At 35.3% G+C, this 22539-nt stretch overlaps 1 protein-coding gene across 7 annotated transcripts in view; it reads left to right on the top strand.

Annotated features, from left to right (window-relative positions):
* Positions 1-22539, top strand: part of ARHGAP15 (Rho GTPase activating protein 15) — a 378211-nt gene that overhangs the window by 214000 nt on the left and 141672 nt on the right. For all 7 annotated transcript variants that reach the window (XM_057400262.1, XM_057400261.1, XM_057400265.1 and 4 more), the window contains one exon: positions 919-1017. In XM_057400262.1, the coding sequence (XP_057256245.1) occupies positions 919-1017 (99 nt within the window). The remainder of the gene's footprint in view (positions 1-918; positions 1018-22539) is intronic.

The raw sequence follows: 22539 nt of genomic DNA on the forward strand, positions 1-22539 counted from the left end.
GATGATAGTACACTCCTATTGTTTCAGCATTTAATTGACTCCTATTGAGCAGTTTCTCTCATCTGTTTGATTCATTTTGATTCTAGCTGACGACATCCCCGTTACTGATTGCTCGTTTCATAATTTTTCAAACATATAGAGTGGAAATAAGGAAGCTAATTAGTAATCTGAAAAGTTTAACCTGCTTATATAAATATGTTTTAAGATCAACATTCAAAGTTGATCAAAACTTTGAAATCATAAATCTAAATGGTGACATTATCTAATTAACTGATTATTCATCAAAGAAACAATACAAATCACAAGTTAAACTTGGTGTAAGATGCAATCCTCATCAAAAGTTACCTAGACTTTCTATTTTTTTAAACGGCTACTTTAGTGATTAAAAAAAACTTCTGCAAAGATGAGATGAATTTGTACTACGTCCTAATGTTGCAAAGTGATGAGGCACTTGCACCCCTACAGTACTCTATGGGAAGAGAGAATCTCTGTATGCATAGAAAAGAAGGCTACCCGACATATGAGTTTCAAGGTTGGACCAACAGTTCTTATCATGTGGGATTTTGGATTCAACAAGATACAGAACTGTACACCTAGAATGGCCTTCACATTTTATGGTGGGTCAAAGCAAACTTCAGAGACCTTTAGACTTTAGAAAGATCAAGGCCAATGTGTAAATAGAAATTGAAATTAGAACACAGGAGGCAGTATCCAAGTGCTACCAGCAGCAGATCCTGAGACATTTGGTTCTGTGGCAGAAGCTAATGACCAGCAGTACTTGAAAAGGGCTTGTTTCCAAATTTGTCTGTCCGTCTTTGAGAGCTGAGCTTTTAATTAATGTGCAAGCTCAGAAGGGTGAAAAATCCCACTACTAATAATATGCCTTAATGTATTTTCCTCTTTTTTTCCCAAATGTAGATCAAATTTTTGGCTCCCATTTGCACTTGGTTTGTGAGCATGAGAAATCTACAGTCCCCCAATTTGTAAGACTGTGTATAAAAACTGTTGAAAGAAGAGGTAAGTACCTTAATATTTAACACTAACTTTTTTCTCTCCTAGTGATCAGAACTTTAACGTTTTAACTGTGCTCAAATTGCCATGACAGGCATGCACTTGAGTTTATAATATAGTTACGAACTGAACAATCTCACATTCTGTAAGTTCATTTTCTTTATAAAAGCTAACATAATCCATTCATGCTGACTATTCCATATAGTTTGCTTGACATGTGGTTGGTTTAGCCATTCTCTGGTTAAGAAAATGCTAAACATCAATAAAATGTCAGTAACGTTCACTCTGAAGTCTTTGCTTAGTATAATGCCAATACTTTTTCCTAAGTCCTGAATTGTATTCATCCAAAATAAATATTCTAGTGTGACCATATTTTTTTAATGCATGCAGGTATCTAATTTTTACAGTTATTTTAAAAATCTATCATATTGTAGGAACATTGGAATGAATATTCACCCTCATTAAAAGCTTTGATTAATAAGAAGGATTTACATAGTATCGAAAAGATGTACTTAACACCGTTGCTTGATTTCTTTTCTGCAGAGTGTATCTTCTCTCACTGAAGGTCATTTTCTTTGGAAGGTACATGCGGTAGATGCAGAATCTTAAAATGTATTGTATAAAAATGTGTGGCTTCATCACCATCTGTTACAAGTTTACAACTTGTTCCAGGGATCTGGGGAAACATATATCTTGCAAAAGATAGAAAATTTATTTTCAGAATAAGGCTGGGTGAACCCATTGTCACTGCCATATACTGGAGTCTCAGAACAAGGGAAACAATGAAGAATAAAAAGATGCTTAGACCGTCAACCACAAAAGGAAAAGCTATTTTTATTCCATCATTGTTACCTGGTTTTATAGTGAAAGGTGCAATAAAACTACCCTGGAGTTTCAAACTCTGGGAAATTCATGCTTTAATTATACAGCAAAGAGAACACTTGGATATTATTATTCCCAGAACGATTGGCAGGAAGTCAAAGACTAACAAACTGGAGTTCTTTCAGTAGGGGGAGATAGTAGCATTGGTTTTCTGGAGAAAAGCTGGAGTCTGGATAAAGAGAGACAAAGGGGAGAAACATGTGAAGTGACTATTAATAGCGGAGAAATTGCAAGGAGAAGTTCAGAACATGAAAAGGAAAAGCAGAGATTAGATTATAAAAAACACATGCCATGCAGAATATGTCTAAATGACTGTTCGGTTATGATCTTAGCACAGGTTCTCCAAAAGGTGCACTAGATATTTCACAGATATATCTGACCAATCCTCTAGGAGAATTGTGGCCAGAGGTCTCTGCACTGCTGAACAGTAATAGAAAAAAATCAAAGACATCTAATTAAATGTATATTGTCTGTGTGATTATCAGAAAAATGTTCATGGAAAAAAAATGAAAATATCACTGCTTCTTCAAAGGAGTTCATCCTTTGGAGTATTGCATTATTGTTGTGGTGTTTCCTTCAAACTTGCTGTGACTTAGAGATGTCTACCCTTTTTAGTTAGTGTAATATATAAATAAAAGCTAATCATGTGGCAGAGATAAAAAATTCATTTTATCACTGTATTTATGAGTTTATGTTTGCTACATAGTTTTTTCTATTATCGTTTTCTTGGATTAAGATACTTGCGTTTACTCACATTTTATTTACTCAAAGTGTTGTTTTTACTAAGTTCTGGCATAAAGTATCTCAGGACAGCAGTAATTTATGTGAAGCTAAGTCCAATGTTTATGCAAGCTTCTGATGACATTTTATACCAGGGCTGGTATTAGGAAGCAGTATGTGGAGGTGCCAAGTCTCCCGGCATGGCTGAGACTCAACAAATCTGAAGCCCTCCTCCTAATGGCCAGATATGCCTCCAGCCAAGATACTCAACTGCACAGTCATGGGAAATACTTATGTACCAATTATGGAAAAGGCACATTTAATGAAAACTGTATGTTTACTTTCATAGTCTTGGTAAGATGGCCTAGATACTCAGTACAGCTGGCATATTGGCTGTTGTAGAAAAGCTTTTTTTCTGATTTAGAAAATATATCAGCTACATACTGTAACCAAAAATGTTACTTGTGTGCTTCATATAAGTTATAGGATTATTATAAAAAAATACCTTAGGAGAAATAACCCTAAATGTTACTTACAGAACATTCCATTTTTGCTGAATGGTTATGTTCTTATTTATCACCTCATGGTTTCAATTATTTACCTATGGATTTTCTGTTTGTTTTTCTGATTTTTAAAGCATTATCACTGTGCATAAAAAAGTCTAGAAGTAATCTGAATAAACCATATTAATTAGTATATTTTCCTGTGTAGATAAGGTTGCATATAATAGTCAACTGAAGTAACATTCTCCCACAGGTTAAAAATGTAGAGGTTGTTATTAACTGTTGGCAAGATTTCCTGTTTAGTTACACTATTTTTAAATTAATATCTACATTGAAATCAGAGGAATTATTCTGAAGTTGTTTTGCTGTAACTTAAATCAGATTTTGTTCATTTATCCTCTAGGCTACGGGTTGCTTATTCACCGTTTCACGACAGGGGTGCTTTATAAGGCTTGGTCTAAAAATTCTTACACCATAATGCATATTTATCTATCCAACAAGGATTCACTTGTTCAAGAGCAAATTCCGTTTTTTCAGCCTGTTGTGGTATTTTCAGTTATAGGACTGGGAAGGAGAATTTTTATTAATCAAATTCTACATTTACTCAGCCATCTTGCAGAGCTGATAGTGGATTTTAATAAAGAGAGTCAATAAAAAATGTTTATTCTTGTAAAGTTGCAAGGCAACTGTCACTTTAAAAAAAAACCACCAAAAACCAAAGAAACAAAAAAGGTTTGTTTTTTTTTTTTCTTCCTGTATTATTTATTCATTCATACGTTTTAATCAACTTCTTGTCCTACACAGCTATACAGACAGACATGTGCCACTGGAATCAATAGTATATAAGCAAAGAACATTGTACCCTTTGTATCTAATGCAATGTCCTAAATAGCAAAAAAAAAAGTCCTACGATGGGCCCCTGTGAGGATAAGAGAATAATTCTGCACCATGCAATGATCAGATTGAAGGAGTACAATGTCTGCTCAATGAGTTCTAGTATTTCTTCACTTTCTATGTTCTTAGGGAGTTGGAGGGAAAGTTTTTCATGGGAGAGTGTATCTGTTTTTTCTTTGTAGTGCTTTACTTTGCTATCAACACCTACCTTGGATGTACTTCAGGCTTTTCTGGGGCTGTATGCTAACCTGACTTTTTTCATCTCTATTCCATGTTTTTTCTTCTCCCCAGAAAGCATCTGATAGGTAGTGCCAACCCTAAGCTGAAAAGTGCAACAAGGAAAGCCTGGGACAATCCTCCCAGATACTATAACTCACATGCTGTGCAATCCTGCCAAGGGTGGGGTCCATTGCAAGATTTTTGATGTTTCTAGGCAAGATATTATTTCCAGTCATTTCACAAATTGCTTATTTATTTTGTTATACATGACCCTTTAAAAGTTTTGGCTGGTTTTTGCCTTTTTTTTTTGTTTTGTTTTGTTTTGTTTTTTTTTAAATGTGAAAGGCATGAGTAGAATGCATTAAAAAAAAACAGAAAAAAAAACAAAACCAAACCCAAACCCTAAACAGAAACAAAACCCAACCAAAAAACCCCAAAACAAATAAACAAACAAACCCAAAACAAGCAAACAAAAAAACAAACTCCAAAATATCAGTCTGCATTGCGTCTAAACAAAATGCCATCCAGTACTTCTCATAGTAATGTTTTATCGCGTGAAAATAGTCTTATGTTTTCTAGGGATGATCATTTGTCTGTGTGTCTAATGACAGTGTAAATGAACACCCTCAGCAGTCAGTATCCTAAACCTGCTGAGGGTATCCAGTATAGTTTAGGTTTTGTAAAGAAATGCAGTACTAATGCTCCAGGGAAATATAATTTAACTTTCATTTCTCTTTTGAAACATCCTTCATTTTCTCCCTCCATTCCCAAATCCAAGTTAGTGATCTCAAATCAGCCGAAATTACTTGAAAAATGACACTGCAGGCAGAAAAGCTGATGATTACAGGTACCATTTCCATTCTAAACTGGACATTGCAAACATTGTTTTCTGTTGCTTTTATTGGAGCACAGGATGCTCTGACAGGAATGATACACAAAATTACATACTTGATCCAATGCCTAAAAGCCACCCTGGGATCCATAACCTTGCTTAAAGATTTAAGAAAGGCCTCTAGTCCACTTCTGAGAAGGTTCTTAACTTAGAAAACTTTATCTTTCAACTTTACTTCTTAGCAGCTGTTATGTTTTTTTGCTGTCGTTTGTTTGACAGGATCCAGTTATAGGTTCCGATGTCTGTTTAAAGAAACAGGGAGGTTGTTGGCTTTAAAATTCCCTTACTGCTTGTGTGTTCAACATTTTCCCAGGCTTTTCTACATAGTTTGCCAAGTAAAGGGACTGACCTTTTGTAGCAAACACTTTTTCATTTCTAAATGCTCACTTTGATTTTTGTCCCATTTTATGCTCATTCCAAACTGTTTACAGCCCACTAAAAATGACTGTGAATTATATGTTTGTGTAATGGATTCCTTTTGCGGTCGGAGTGGAATGTTTACTTTGAACAATTAGTTATCTTTGGGCAGATTATAGTGACCTGAAAAAAGAATGGCTAAAATTATTATAGTACCTTAACTATTTCCTTTTGTTATCTTCTCTGTTTGCCCAATGTATTATTTACTGGGTTTCATTACTCTGATCCCCAGTGAACAAATCATGTTAAATAAAAGCAACAACAAAAAAGCCCTGAGCTTAGGGCTCTTGGTTTGGGGCTCTGATCCGCTGGGGTAGGAGTGGGTACACCAGCAAGACTTCAGAAGTGACCGTTAGGAACTTTAAAGGCTGGCTGTGCAGTTTTAAGAAGACATGGTTTCAAAAGAAGTTTTAAACACTTGCTCTCTGAAAGTCAGATTTCTCATAGGTATCCAAAGTTTGACACCCTAAAGGACCTAAAATCAAGACTCAGTTTGCTTTAATGTCCATAGCTGTGATATAGTTATATATAATATCATTGCAGACATGCACAGATACTGTCTCATACCACACGATAGTCAGTGTTTAAGGAAGAAAATGTCTTTATGTGCAAGGATAAAGTACCTTATGGGATGTAGTAAAGAACTACAGTCATCTTGATGAAGAGAAATTAAGTTAAAAATGGTATTTTAAACTAACTCACCTCCCAATAGCCATGCTGCTCTGTGACAGAAGATTATGTCCCTTTCATCAGTTTTATCTCTTAATCTAAAAGCTAAAGTGCAGCAAAATGCACTTTCAAACATATTTATTAAAAAAAAAAAGAGAAAAATAAGAAAGTGATATTTCATTACCTTCTAAATCATATATTGCTTAAAAGGTAGTCAGTATTCTGGTAGAAAGTTTACATAAGAGAGAGTTCACTTATCTCAAGGAGTTAAGCAAAGAGGAAATGAGTTTTAAAATTATAAAGTATTGTAGATATATTTATATAGCTACGAAAAAAAATGAGTTTTTAAAACAGTTTAATGCTATCTCACTTTCTAATGGAACAGAACACTGCAGAAGAATTGAAAAAAATAAATCCTAATGTTCCCTAAAGCTGATGACTCCCATGCTAGGATCACTGTCTGATATGGTGTAGTTAGATTATAGGAGCAGAGTGAGGATGGCAGAGGAAGTGAGGCTTCTGCAGCTAAGGTATGTACTAATAACCACAATATATGACCTCTATCAGCTTATATTCCTATACGTATTGTAAGACTCCATATTATTAGATTTGTATTCAGTGACTTGCTCCTCCAGGGTGTATTTAACTTCAGCATCTTTTTTTATGTCTTTGTTCTCAAAAATAATTAATGCCTATTCCTGAGGACCTGAAGAAGGCAGTCAGAAAGTACAAGGTACATCTGCCAGAGTATGTTCACCACCATCTTTAAGCTTCCATTAAATGTACAGTGTTCCTGGGCTACTTCCCAGCACGATTAAACCAAACCCGTCAGCCAGTGATATAAAGGATTCTGGCAAGGTTTCCTTGAGAAGGGAAACCTCAGAAGACCGACCAATCCTGTGCAGTTTTATATTTCTGTCTGAGTGCAGGATTATTCTCCAGCAGCACTTGGCCTCTGAACAACCTCTGAAATGTATTTTATTTGTTTTTTCTCTGCTGTATCTTTTAGCATATTTCTATCTTCAGAGCAAGAAATTGCTCATGAATAGCAGTTTGTTTCCTACAAGCTCATTCACTGATTTTCAGCACTTATTTTCCTCTGAAAAGGTATTTTTCAAACTTCTTACTCCCTTCTCCCAGGCCTACACATGCTTCCTTGCTTACTCTGATATAATTTTACATACTGTTTCCAGCGGCTTTAAAATTCAGTACCCTGAAAGTACAGAGATCATATTGCTCCATGAAATGATCTGAGCTCCCAGTTCTGCTAATTTTGTACTGTTCATTCTTTCCCACTTTGGGCTAATCTATTATGCTTGGATCCAGGCACGCACTAAAAGCTAATACTTCCATGAAGAATGTGCAATTTGTACTGTTTAGCTTGTGATGAGATTCCTGAAGTCTTTTATGATTCTGTCTTGTTCCAAGGAAGCTTCTGCTCCCAACTTTTATATGAAAAAAGAAAAAGGAGGGGGGGGGTGGACACGGACAGGCTGATAGGAAAAAAATTACATGCACACACAAATATCCAGCAGTTCAGAAGATAAAGCCTTTTTCCAGGGAAGTCTAGTGGGCTGAAGAAAACTGTTTCCAAGGACATTGAACTGTGTTTACTTTAAAGTGGCTAACAAGGATAAACTAAAATGTACAGATGAATGCAATATTGCATTGCCCTTGCAAGTTTGTGATTTAAAATTGTTTGGGCCTTTTTTTTAATTTTACTTTTTTGAGTAAAAATTAAAAGTGGTTGAACGTAGTGCAAACATATTGACAATATTTCCTCAACCATTTCTGTCTTCAGGCTCAGGCAATCCCACTATAGCCACCTTTCTTAGACTAAGAGCCAGTTAATAGCATTGTGCAAGGTCCAAGTCAGAATTGGCTCAGAAGGGTATTCAGTCTGGGGCCTCTATGTCTGCTAGAAAGCCACATTCTGAGTTAGAAAAAATATTGAGAGGTGTCAACAGGAAGCATCACGGAAGGACATACAAGACAAATTAGAGAAATGGAGACAACAGCAGGGGGGAAAAAAAGGTCTTTCAATGACAATGCACAAAAGAGAGAATAAATATATATTTAAATAATTTGGAAGCAGGGACAGTAAGCTAGTTAAAAGAAGAAAAAGCCACAAAAAAGGCAGGCATTTTAACCAGTTGATGACTTTGTCATAGTTACCTGATACCTGCTTCATTGATTAATCTGTTCCAGAGAAATATACGTATTTCTATGAAAAAAAGGGGAATTTGTATTTTAAGCCTTGCCAGTAACAACAAGCAGACACTCAGTGTGCACCAGAGTAACATTTATAATGCCTGGGCCAAATTCATGCCTTGTGTAATTTTATTGTTTTTACTGGAATTACACCAGAGATGAGTTTGGCCTTTTGCCTTTTTTCTAGCATTGTATAATATATCTATTAGTGAACATGTAGAAGGAAACAAGCCATTTTGTCTTCAGAACTTTCAATAAAATCTTTTTCAATAGGCTTAATAAATAAAATAAACCACTTAATGTATGAAATAAAAAAGAATCGAACAACATTTTGTAGATACTAAAATAATGTTAATATACTTTGTAAATCAAGCAGTGACATTTGTACACACTGAAACAAAAAATCTAGAGAAATTTAAAGCCAGCTGACTGTCTCTGTTGCTTACTCTGTGCCAAAGAGAAAATGAAGGTCCTGACATACCCCCTGGTCAGAGTCAGATTCAGGGAAGCTCACATGTGAGGGTATCCAGCTCCTAGCTATGAAAAAGATAAAAAGATAGACACAGAAGTCCTCTCTTTTCCTCCTGAATAAACCGGGTATGTGAGGCGTTATGCCCTAGTACAGCACACATGCCATCGCAGGCAAGGAGCTGGCAGTACTTCCACTGCAAATCCCATTTAGTCAGACCTTGCAGTTTAGCCATTAATAGAAAAACACTTTGGGCTAGCACTTGACAAAATGAGTCTCAGCCTAGAGGAGATGTTCACACACAGACACACATGCACACAGAATAAATTAAATCCATCAAGTTTCTTGGGGGGGGGGGGGAAGGGGTAGTTATACTTTCAGATTCTTTCAACATCCCTGTTGCTTCAAAAGAAAAAAAAAGTTTTTTAAATAAAATTATGAAGGTGTAATTCCATAATGCAGACTAACTGCTTTTCCTGTGAAAAAAAAAACAACAAACAAACTACAACTACACTATATTTTCTTTCTAAAAAAGTTTTACAGCAATAAGACACATTATAAAAGTTTTGCTGTCTGTATGCAACACTATAGGGTCAGTTTAAAAAACCCTGTCTCCTTTTTTTTGCCTGCAATTCAAGAGAACAAATAACTGCAGTTGTATTTTATTACTTCAATTATTTGCTGTAGCAGCTTGTGTTACATCAATGTTTTAACCATATAATATAGCAGTCTAATGGGATTGATACCTAAGTGAGAGAAATTGTACCAACAGAAAGCTTCAGGAGCAAGGCAGAGTGCAAAGTAAGAGGGCAGCTTAAAAAGGAGGCTTTGTGTTAAATGTTTCGCTTCTTTAAGAGAAGATTTTTTAGCTCATTTTACTCCCCCGAGTTTATGAAACCAATATTGCTAGCAATCTAGTAACTGAATTGTCCCTAAATTGACTACAGCATGATAAACCCCCAAGGAATTAACAAGTCTTTTAAAGATCTCCAGTTATATATTCACTTAGCATATTGTTTTATTACAATCAGGATCCTCACGGATCATGGATGTAATTATATAGCAAACCAACTTCTTTTTGTCTTCACGCAGACAAACAATGTTCCCTGGTTTGGGAGGAATGTAAATGAGAGCAAAATGTGGTCATTTTATTTCATAAGAGAACACAACCATATCACTTGGATCCTGAGCAGCTCCAGCTGTCCTGATCCAGCTTTCTCTTCATGATTCTTCCATACACCTTTTTATTTTTTTATTTTATTTTTAGTATCAGAGATTATGCATTTCAAATAACCGAAATTCTTGGGAAATAAATATTCCATGCCCCTTGCCTCCATCTTCCCAGGAAAAATTTCCCCCAATATTTTAAACCATACCTTTAAATTTGTCCGTCCTGAACTGGTACGGTATTATGTGACATAACACTCCAAAGTAGCTGCCACCAATTACTGTGCCAGCAGTAACCACACAATGGGGTTGAAGGTGTCACAACTTTTTGTTTACTTGAAATGAAATAATTTTCATGAGTGTATGGTATCAGTTAACAAGTGTTGAGTTTTTCATGGTGATACTGCTCATATTGACTGAAATGGAAAATGGATCAGCTCAGATACCTTTAATAAGAAAAAGTTTTTCAGTGTACTTTAGTGATGCCCTGTGGAGCCACTAGAACTAAAAATCTGTCAGCATACTTGGTAGAAAATTTGTTTCATGGTTTTCTAACTCATAAGATTGAGATTAAAGTGAACAAAATCTTGGCGCATAGCTTGGCAGTCAAGAAGCATTCCTCTGTGTGTAGATGTGTGTGTGTGTGAGAGACAGAGAGGGGAAATTTAGCAGCCACTCATTTGGTGTTAAATTATCAGGTGCTACATATTTTTTAACAAACCTTTATAGAAGGATAAGATACATCCTCTTCTAAAGAAGACTGCAGTAATTTAGCCTATAACCTTAACTTTGAACAACCTAGCATCTACTCGAACCACTGAAAATGAAAACATTCCAATTCTCAAGCCCAGCTATACTTGAAGCCAGACTTGAATCCAAACAGGAATGTGGAAGGGTGTTCTTTAGTCATTCTTTTTTTCCTACTGTATCACTTAAACAGAGGAGCTCACAAAATGCTTTATTTAATGCCCTGATCCATGACCTGCAAGACTATCCTCACAGCAGTGGTCACTCTCTGGTCATAAGTAGCACTGATCCAGTGACAGTGCTTTGTGCACAGGAACATTTTGACCATCACTGCACAAAGGCACAATCTTTTTTGATGCTTTGCAAACAGTCATGATAGATTGCTGTTTGAAAAGTATCTGAATTTGCACACTAAAAATTGTTCACAATGGTTTCTTTTATCACCCCTATTTCAGCTGCATTTTTGTATTCTGATATGTCATACGTTAAAAACATACAGAACACAGCTTACAGGAGCAGTTTCTTTTAGAAAGTTGCAGCTCTCTTGGATGCCTCTATAGTAAATGTCATTAATTATTACTAGAATTTTCACCAAAGAAGGACATCATGGATGGAAAACACTGTATTCCAACTTTGCCTTTCCAAGACTTCAAAAATACCAGAGGGTCTGTGTGAACCCTAGTAAAAGGGATGAGATTGGATTTCTGCCTTTCTTACATCATTCCATGTCACAGTCAGCATTAAGATACAAAGAAAATTATTAAAATCAAAATTCTTCCTGTAGCTTCAAATTTTGAAATAATTAGCTTGCATGAATATATCAAATGATACTCATATCTATTCCTTTATTTCAACCAAAATTCAGCCAACAGCTATCCAGTGTATTTGATTACCGACAGCTTTGTATATTTGATTACTGACAGCTTTGTGTATTTGATTACCAACATCTTTCTTCTCATAAGTCAGTGTTTTTTTTATTATTCTGTATTTCTTGCATGTCTTAGTTATGTTTCAGTTATATTATTTGTATTTCATTGCGGGGATTGGGTTAATTTGGTTCTTTTTTGCGTATTTCAAAGGAGAAAGTAAATTGTACTGTTTCAAGATACACTTAAACCATCTTTTTTTTAGGAGTTCCTCAGCCATTCATACACAATGGTATGTGTATATGCTATTTTAATATAGTATACCATGGTATGCCTGTCAAACCATAAAATGAAAACTATGGAGTTGCTTCTGTCAAAGTAATGAAGTATGTGTTAGTCTCCTTGGTTATTTGGGATTTGCCACAGTTCAAGATTTTTATGATTTCTGTAGATATTTTGACTGCATTTTTTGCCTAATGTGGCTTTGCTGATGGTTCAAATTTTGTCCAAATTAAATAGAAGCAGAAAAAATGGTTTCAAATTACCTGAACCTGTTCGGGGATGGGTAATGTAGTGTGAATAACAGGAAAAATCATGTTTTTAGCTGAAGAGTCCTACAGTTAAGATGTGGGGGGAAAAAAAAAAAAGTAGAAAAATACCTAAGCACCATAGGTTTGTGTAATATTAAAATTAATGTTTCTGGGGTTTTTCACTTAGTGCCACTTAATGTCAGTGCTTCATAACACTAAATATGACTTTTCAAAAACAACAAAATTTTGCTCACTTATTAGACTAGGGGTTTATCACACAAAATAAGGTAAGAGTATCCAATAGAATCTCATTATTTTAATCTTTATTTTGTCTTTAAAAGTGTGCAGTGTATTCTGGGAAAGATATTATTAAAGTAAATATCTACATATATGTACATATACACACACCTTTGTATTATATCACATTTATATGTTAGACAGATATGAAATGCAAAGAATTCAGTAAGTTGGTGTTAGATAGCCATATGTATACTTATCTTCCAAGAGAGCCTCTGAGTTTTCCATGCAGGCATGGACTGTAACACCCATGGTGTCTGATAAAGTGCCTTAGATTAAAGAATCTAACTTTTAAATGTTTTCTCCCACTTAAAGATAAAAAGCAAATACTAAGATAGATGCTTACAATATGAATAAATGAAGACTGTTACCAACTTCCCATGACAGCCTGAACTCTGCATTTGGATCCACTCCCCAGCAATGATCAACAGCTGTAAGAAGTGCCCACAGACAGTTAGGACAGACAGTTCCTGAAGACAGGAGAGATAGATAACCTTGAAACAGCTAAGCTTGAACAGAACATAGCTTCAAGATGTCTAGTTAAAAATTGATCTGTTAAAGGGAAGAGTATTGAGCCTGTCTGGACTCTTCCGCTATCACTAAAAAGCCAAGAAGTTATGAAAGAAGCAGTCTTGTGACTTTCAATTTCCACCCTATATATCCTTTTTCCACCACAAATTTCCTATCCCAGTCACTATCATTAAAAGTAAATAAATATATTTGCCAAACAAGGGCAGTATAGTCCAGAAAATGCAAATTCTTTACCCATTTTGACTGAAGATTATGTGTGCCCAAACGTACGGTTCTTACACTTTCAACTGTTAAAAGTCCGATAAACAGCAGTACTAGTCAGAATGGGGAGGTTACATTACTGAGATCTAATTTAATCTCTCACTATTGTCAAAGATGTGAAAATACTTGTCCCTACTGTGCACTAAATTCTCTTTAGAATCATCATTGGGAATAAGGGGTGCTTGGAGAATTGCATCTGTCCCTTAGCTTTTAACCATCAGTTCCTACTGATGTCAGTGGACCTGACTGAAAGTCCTATATAGTTCTAACAGGAGAGTTAGACCCCCCAAAGTGCAATTTCCCATAGTGTTCTGATGTTGCTCAAAAAACCACAGACATGATGTTGTTGATGATGGATTCCCAAATGAAGCACAATTTAACCAAAGTGGGAGGATTTAGCAAAATGCATAAATTTCTTGTATGCTACTGTCTGTAACAGGCAGATCTTCAGCCAGTTTAGTGAACATAAGTTACAGCTGGCTTTTGCTGGAATAGTTTATGCTCTTGACCCTCCTCAGTTGTATAGCCAACAGGGAGTTGTCAGGCTACATGTGTTTTTAAACTTCTTTCAGCTAAATCAGAAATCCAAAGCAAAATACAGCTCTCAGCAGTATCATGTGGAGTTGTGACACTCCCTGGAGGGCTCAGGGTCCATAAACCAATGAATGGATTACAATGAGGCATAAATGTAGTATTTCCATCCATGACAGATATAATCTTGAGCCTGTATTTTTCATGTTACTTAACTCTTTCAGAACTTAATGTGTGACAGAAAATGTCTTATAATGCACATTGCTGTAAATAGCAGTCAAGTATGCTTAATTGCTGAGCTCTACATGTTTCCAGAAGTTAACAGGCACAGCTGGGATATAAGAAATGGCAATGCAGTATATATTTCTTGAACATACGAAATACCTTGGCTCTCTTCTCCCCCATCCTCCACATTACATCCCCAGTTTTTCTGATCATGTCACACAGTGGATGAGTTTTTCTATCGTCAGCTTCTCCTAAAATGATAACCTTTATTCAGGCTTTTATCCTCCCAGAAATAAACTGCATTATCTAGACTATCCCAGTATCTATTGCATGGTGCAGAATAATAAAAGTGGTAACAGACGGAAGGTGGTAAACTGCCTGTTGGTAGCTGTACCTAGCAGAAAAAAAACTCAGTGCTAGTATTTAATATCCATTGATTTTCCCGCAAATGACTTAAATCTCTTTACCTGAAATTCCCTTCTGTGAGTCACCATAGTATCTTATGGCCGCAATGCCAGGCAGGTAAAAGTTGGAAGCTGCACATCTCTGGAGACATGAAGCTGATTATGTCTCAAAAGAGATTCCTAAAACACTTGAAAGACTTTTAGGTCAAGCAGGAAAAAAAAAAAAAAAAAAAGGATGTTTGGTAAAGCAGCAAAGAACCATAGAAATCTTATTTTATTTCAGATACATTAAAACATTGGTCAGAATGAATCTACTAACCCATACATGAGAATCAGTTACTGCAGCAAATGAGAGCAAATAGGAGTGGTGAAAGGGGTATCAAAAGAGAAAATAAACAAGCAAACAAAATAGAAAAAAAAAAATCACAAAATTAAATACTGATATATTACAGAGAGAGAATGGCTATTTCCAAACCTTTGGTAATTTCAGATATTATACTGTGTTGCATGACGCAAGATAATTTTTATTTCTTTGTAAACTGCCATTTTATTGAAACCAGTGATCTGATGAGTGTACTTGAGGTCTGTATTTGGTAGGGATTTTTCCCCTTTAACATAAACCTTGTTGATTTAAAAAGTGAACAAAGATGAATCAGGTGGTAAATGTATTCATGTAATCTTTTTCATTAATAAGCTGTTATAAATAATAGAGGGCAGGTTTTAAGTGTGTAATTCTCCATAGCACAATTGAGATTTTTCCACATCTTCAGCAGTAAGATAATTAGAATCACCTGCATTTTCTTGGGCGGACACCAAATGGATTGCAAACAAAAACAGATTAAAATAGCTGTAGCTCATGGCATACAGATGACAAGATTCACAAAGAGGACAATCAGGCAATGAAAACCTCCTCTTTTTCATAAAGGAAATTTAGCTCTTGTGAGTCGCTGTAAAAAGATTTTTGTAAGTGTTTCGCTGAAAGACTAGAATGGCTTTGTTTCTGATCCCATGATGAGTGAAAGAAATGTTTAAGAAAGATCACTTTACAGGGAGATTCAGACTGAAATGTGATGACTGTGATTCAAGCCAAGCCAAAAATTACAGCTCAGAATTAAAGGGGATGGACGTGGCTTGGGAATCCATTTTCCCACATTCCTGAATCTCAGTCATCCCAGCCAATGTTTAAAAGAAAATACAGTGGAAAGCAATGAGGTCACTTTGTTTAGCTGCAATAAGTAGGACTGTCAGAATGGCAAAAGCATATATTGGAGATAACGGCAAAATTACAGTGAACAGACTGCATGTTCGATGGTTTTATTCAAAACAAATAACTTCAAAGCCCAGTTTTGTTTTATGTTACAGGGAGCCTTCTGAGTAAGTCTTGTTGTTCCTGGGGCTTTTAAACCATAAACTGCCTGAATGTCAGACAGTGCAACACAATAGAGAAGATGAAGGCATAGCAGGCTTGATTTAGGGATTAAAAAGAAACCTTGCATAGCGGTGAACTGTGTGCAAGTTTAAATTGCACTTGCTTTGTACTGTTGCTACCCTTATTTTTATATAAATATCCAAGTGGAAATTCTACCATCAAGTGATATGAAACATAATAAAGTATATCATCCATCATATTCACTTGTTACTTATTCTCAGTACGTAATGCTCATATTCAGTGCTGTAATTGCTTGCATTAAACAATTACTATAGGGTCTTGAAAACAATAAGATCTTAGTCAAGCTTTTCTCCTTTCATTGCATCTTGAAGTTATTACTATAAGAAAAAATGAGATTCTCTTTTTATGTAGGAATGTCCTCATCTTCTTGATATTATTGCAGTCAAACACAGAATTGTTTCTTCTTAGTTAATTTCCTAGAGATTCACAAATCTCATGTCAAACACCTCCTATAGGATTCTTTCTTAGCCTGTTAAGAACTAGTACAATTTCCCCTCTCCATTCTTTCCTCCACTGTCTCTGTCTTTACTAAATTCTGACACAATGATGGATTTCTACTACTAATAGAATGAAGAAAATCTTGTTCATGTTTAGTCGAATTCAGGCTTGTCTGTCACAGGTCCTGCAGCTGGGCAGTGCTGATCACAAGTCCAGTACCTGAAAATTATGAGAAAAGTACCAATGAAGAGGGTATCTCTCCATCATCTCTTTAATATGAAGCAATGAAGCATGTATTTTATGTTTCATTTGCTAGGATACCAAGTACAATGTTCTTCAGGATATCCTATTTGTAGTACATGAAAAGATACAATCTCTTCCCTGTTTTTGTTTGATACTCCTCTTTCTATAATTCAAGGGATCACATTAGTCCCATTTGCTATAGCACTGAACTGAGAGATCATGTTCAGATAATTATATAAAATAAACTTCAGGTGCTTTGTAACCTGCACTCTGGGATGTTGGATCCACCCTATGTTTCTCCATATAGCAACTTATTTCATCACATTGTAAACATTTAAGGTAGCAATTCAGACATTCTATAACTTTATCTGTCCTTATCATTTTTTAATATCTGCCTGATCTTTGGTCTGCTTAATTTCCAACACAGATTTTTTTCCTTACTCTCCACCTATCTGATAATGATACTAGATGGCACTGAAAGCTTCACTTTTCAGAGCTTTGCCAGTTATGACCTTGTTAACTGATATTTCCCATTAACTATGATGTTTTGAGGTCTGTCTTTGAGCCACTTTTTAATCCATGTAATATATGCCTTTTTAATTCCATAAAATGAAGTGTTTTAATCAAAATATCATGCCGTACTAAGTCAAAAAGCCTCATGGAAACCCAAATATACTACTTCAACACTACTGCCTTTATCAACCAGACCTGTCAAAAGTCCAGTCTTATAAAAAATGCAACAAGTTTTCCAGACAAGGCCCAAATTTCCATGAAACCATGTTGGTTGGGATTAATTTTATTTTGCTGAGTTATTTGTTCATAGAGTCCTGAATTTATTATTTAAGTAAACTGTCTGGGACTAAGGTCAGTCTAGCCAGTCTCCAAGTGCATCTCTCCTACTGCTTTTCCAACACCGCTGACACTGTTTCCAGCTTTAATGGCTTCCAAGTAATTATATTTTGTTTGAAAATGAAAGACAAACATCACCAATAAGTGAAAAAAACATTATTTTTACATCAGTGATTATTTTTTTGTCATTCAGATTGACTTCCAGTATCATCTACTCTTTGGTCTCCTAAGTTTGTTTATTCTTCTTGTTCTGGTAGAACTCTCTAACGTGACATTTGTATAGCACCCACTTCCATGCTAGAGGAGTAGGTTCTCTGGACTGGAGATGGACCTGTTTTCATATCAGATGTTAGCTGGGATGATGGTTTGAACCTTGCAAGTGTGAGCCTTTCATGGGAGGAGTACAAAAAGTGGGTAATTCTGATGACTGAAGTGGCAGTTTTGTTCCAGCAAAGTAGAGAAAATCCTAGTGTCAAATTCTGGCCTCTGTGAGCTTAAAGGCATGCCTAATCTCACACAATGCCTACCAGAAAGCAGGACAGAGGCACCAGCAACAGTGAAAACCACACCAAGTGCGGTTTTATGTTCAAATGGAATTGATGGTCATTTCAACCTGAGCTGATCAAGGTTTGCTTGGTTCACGTATCTTCAACTCACACCACCTCTGCATCATACACTTTGCATTCATGTCTCGTTTGCTGTTAACGTCCCCATGTTTATTTTTTCTCTGTGGTGTAACTCAAACTTTTTTCATTGTTCTCAGCATTTTTACCTGTGATTTCCATGGTATCAAACTAACACATTTTTTTCTGCTCCCACATTCACCTGAAACTTGGGTTACATTTTCAACCCTATCCAGATACAGTATTTTTAATGCCAAATTTAAATATATCAGGTTTATTCTTTGTTACTCTCCATGATTTTCCTTCTACTGACATAAAAATATTGATTCTTCAGTGAAACATTATTTTTGTTACACATTGGTTTTGGTGGTTTTCTCATCAGATATATTATCTTGACATTGGTGTATCTGCTGCATTCAAGCATTTCTGCTTCTTTAAATGGCCTCATGCCTCACATTTGTGCCTTTAGTAAACTTTAAAAAAAAATTGTTTATAAATCAGAAATTTATGGTAAAATGCATATGAAAACACGAGGAAAAAATTATAGTTTTAGGGAGAACATACCCTGATAATGACCTCTTAAATATTTGTAAAGATAGCCCTGGGCATCTGAGCCCACAAAATAGTTTATAATACAACATCTTGATTACATAATGATACTTTAGTTTTAAAACGTATGATCTTTCTGTTTATGGGAAGGCATAATAGGCTCCTTTGAAACACAATAGTTTTGTCCTGTACATAACTGATTTTAAATGAAAGGGCTAACTAAAAAATGCCTTTCTTCAAGTTTGTACTTCACTTTGTTGTTGAATCCAGCACAATGGTTTCTTTTACAAAACTCTACCAGGCCTGGGGACCACACCTATTTCAGGATACATTAATTGTGAAAGTTTCATGGGTTTCTATACAGAAAGTTACCTAGTACCATTTAAAATTATATGTTTCAAATTCTAAATCTTGTTAAAAAACAGAGAGAGAAATTCCTTCATACCATACCCCCACCCCCACCCCCATATGGAGAATTTTCTTTTATATTCAGTTTTATGATAGTCAAATATAGATTAAGCTTAGGCAGAATGCAATGTGATTTGGAAGAGGGATTTGTTCTGTGCAACAGAAAAGAGTTAATGAGAAAATTTAATTCAAAACAGTTCAAAAAGCATCAGGACTATTTCAACCAATATCAAAGTCTAGTTGTTTGGTTTTGGGTTTTTTTGTGTGTGTTTTCAATGTTTTTCTGCAATACCTGGTTCCAGCTCAAACTGCTACTGGAGCTGATACTGACCTGCATTCAAAATTATTTCCATTTTGTCTAGAAGCAAGAATGCAAGAAATGTTCTTAAATAGGTATTCTTCTAACATCTGTGCAGTTACAGAGAGTGGATATAATGTTCGTTATTGTCCATGATTCTCAATTAAGCCTGAGTTCAGTTGCCTTTTAACTTTCTCATTAGGAGTACCTGCAGAATATTTTAAATTAAAATAGTTAAAATTTACCTATAATTTGGCAGCTAATCTTCTGCATTCTTGAGTAAGGCACTATCCTATGTTTTTTCATATCATTACAAAATTTAAGCTGGAAATACTGAAGTGATTATCATGCTTTTAGCTATCATTTCTGATTGTGGGTCCATCCTGGTTCTCGGGTTCCTCATTAAAACAAACAGGAACACAGCTGGAAATTGGGGTATAAAGCAAATAAAATCCTTGTTCTCCTCTAGGCCAAAATCCAGTAATTCTTTCTTGGTAAAACCCACTGAAATACAAGAAACTCCACCTTTACTGAATAGGGGTTGGACTTTATCGCAATGAATATTTTTTCTGAAATGTTCTTTACTATTATACTTAAATGCCAGCACCAGATAGGAAAAGCTGTAAGGCTTTTATTTCATCTTGTTCCTTCAGTATTTATAGCCTGCCACAAATAAACAATGACAGTAGTTCAGTGAAGTTTTTATTCTTGATAGAGGTCCTTAAAAGTGAATTTGCTTTGAAAATTGTTCATAGAATCATTATATTAGAACTATAACGACATATTTCTCTCTCTTTCTCTTTTGCACCACATTGGATTTCCAAAAGAAGTTGTTAACAATCCATCTAAGATTATGTGATCATGAAAAGGGTGTCCAAATCCACTAGTTTGCATTGGTTTGGTTTGGCTTTACTTTTAAAGCTCTTGGAGCAGAAAGTTGATGGCACGTGAACACTATAATTCACTTGATATTCTTGGATGATTTCTTTTTTTCTTCTCTGCCATATTGCAGAGTACACAAAAGAAATGCTAACCAGACCTCATCTCTGGATCAAAGGAAATTTATAACAATAATAATGAACTTGTATACTCCAGATCATTTTGCAAGATGCAGCATCTACAAATTTGTCATTTTTAATCTGATCTGGATAATTTATGCAGGTTCCAAATCTATTAGTAATGTGAGACATAGTTATTTCACCAAAAGTGACATGTATTGCTTTCACTTCCGTATATCCAAAAAGGTTAATAACTGAATTGAGTTAGATCCAAACAAAGCTAACATTCTGTTCGGGGGCTTTTTTGTTTGATTTTTCCTCTTTACTTTCTGGTTTAGACTTCAATTTACATGATGCAATTCTTAATTCCTTACCATGAGAGTACCACATTCCTAGGTTGGGAATTACTCTTGTGCTCTCGGTCTCTCGTTTCTAAAACAGAATGAGACTTCAGATTTAAGATAGAATTGCATCACTTACTTAAACATTTTAGTAATTTCCATTTGCTCATATGTTATATATCCATAGATGGATAAATTCCAAATTTTTCTGATTACCAAATCCTTTTTGATTTCTCTCATATAAAATTTTTCCTTATCCTTCTGTAACCAAAGGGGATCTTAATGAAATGAATCATCACTCTCAGTATTATGTTGCAGGACACTCACAGGTGTAGAGTAGAAAATCGTCTAATAAAAGACATAGATAACCAGTGCATAATATGGGATTATTATTCATCTTTAAAATAGATAATTTAACATAAACCAGATCAAGGTGTTCCTAGAGAAAAGACATAAGAACTGTATTTTTTGTAGAGAGAAAGCAAACATGCAAAAAAAAAAAAAAAAAAGAAAAACTTTATTTGATTTCAGTCTGTATCAAAAAGAAAAGTAAATCTTTTAAAATTTTTCAACATAGTGAGGTATACCTCCAAACAGTCAAGTCCACTGGCTATGCCATTTGTTTGCCAAAGCATGATACAAGTATCCTTGAAACAAGGACTTGAAACTCAGCTTCTTCCTATTTGTTATTACAACAGGCCTTCTGGGCTTTTAGACTTGTTTTCATTCTTTCCTATAGTTTCAGATTTACCTTTTCCTCACCCCAAATCATGAAAAGAAATCTCCCTAGATACACTGTCATGAAATATTTCCTGAAAATTTTTTGGGTTTGACAAATTAACATTTTCCAAGAGAAAGTTTTTTTTTAAGATAGCTTGCCAATAACTAATTAAAACTTGTAGTCCAAATGATGAGTAGCTTTAAAAAAAACTTGTTTTGTGTAGATTCTCTTAGCTTCTTATGTACTTTCAAGTCTTAAATGTGAAATGACAAAGTACAGTTTAGTGTTTTCAATTTTTAAGCATGAAGATTCAGTTATTGTTGCACAACAGCTTATTCTGCTGAAAAAGGAGAGCAGTTCCCATGTGCTTCAAAATGCTACATCTATGCAAGCAGGGCTGGAAGTGCTATTTTAAACAGTCATATCAGCAGAGCTTGCTGTAGGAGATAATATGTCACAAAAGGGAGTATGACATCTAGTTTCACCTAGAAGATAAACCTTGAGTAGATATGCAGGGAGAAACAAGACTGTCAGGTTGTCCTTGAAAAGAATGGCCTATATTAATGAAGAAATGTACTCCAGGGCATATGCTATTTGGGATATTTAATTTCATCTTCAAACTTGTCTGATCCACTATGAAGAATAAAGCAGAGAAATGGTAGTTGTGTGTAGTCTCGTGCAAATCATGATTTCAGAGTAGGCATCTCACTGCTTTACTTTCAGAAAGGTCACAGCCTCGGAAATTCATGTCTGGAAAACCCAGGCCACAGACTGAGAAATTTCCCCATCACTATTAATATAAACATGCCACATTTATGCAGAGCTAGCATTGCATCGTGTGTATCCCAAACAGCCCTCCTCCATGATCATGAGAGCTAATTCACTCTTCCTTTCCTGTCACACTCAAAATCCCTTGCAGAACTGTATTCTGCTGACAGAATTACAAGATAATTATAGTTATGTGTTTTGTATTCACTTAACTTAATCTACCACTTTTATTTTTCATTGTTGTTTTAATCAGGCAGGAGGCACTTCAGTTGCTGTCAGGTGGATTATTTTTCAGTCATTCACTACCTTACTCTTCTTTAGACTTGTTAGAGCTCTTCTGGCTCCCTGACAGACGCATAAAGAAAAATACTAATATGATCTAAAATGAAATATGTGTTTCTCTTTCA

Source organism: Pezoporus wallicus, unplaced genomic scaffold (assembly GCF_028554395.1).
Source record: "Pezoporus wallicus isolate ANWC-B61680 ecotype Strahan unplaced genomic scaffold, APGP_CSIRO_Pwel_v1 contig_6807, whole genome shotgun sequence".
Classification (NCBI taxonomy): domain Eukaryota; kingdom Metazoa; phylum Chordata; class Aves; order Psittaciformes; family Psittacidae; genus Pezoporus; species Pezoporus wallicus.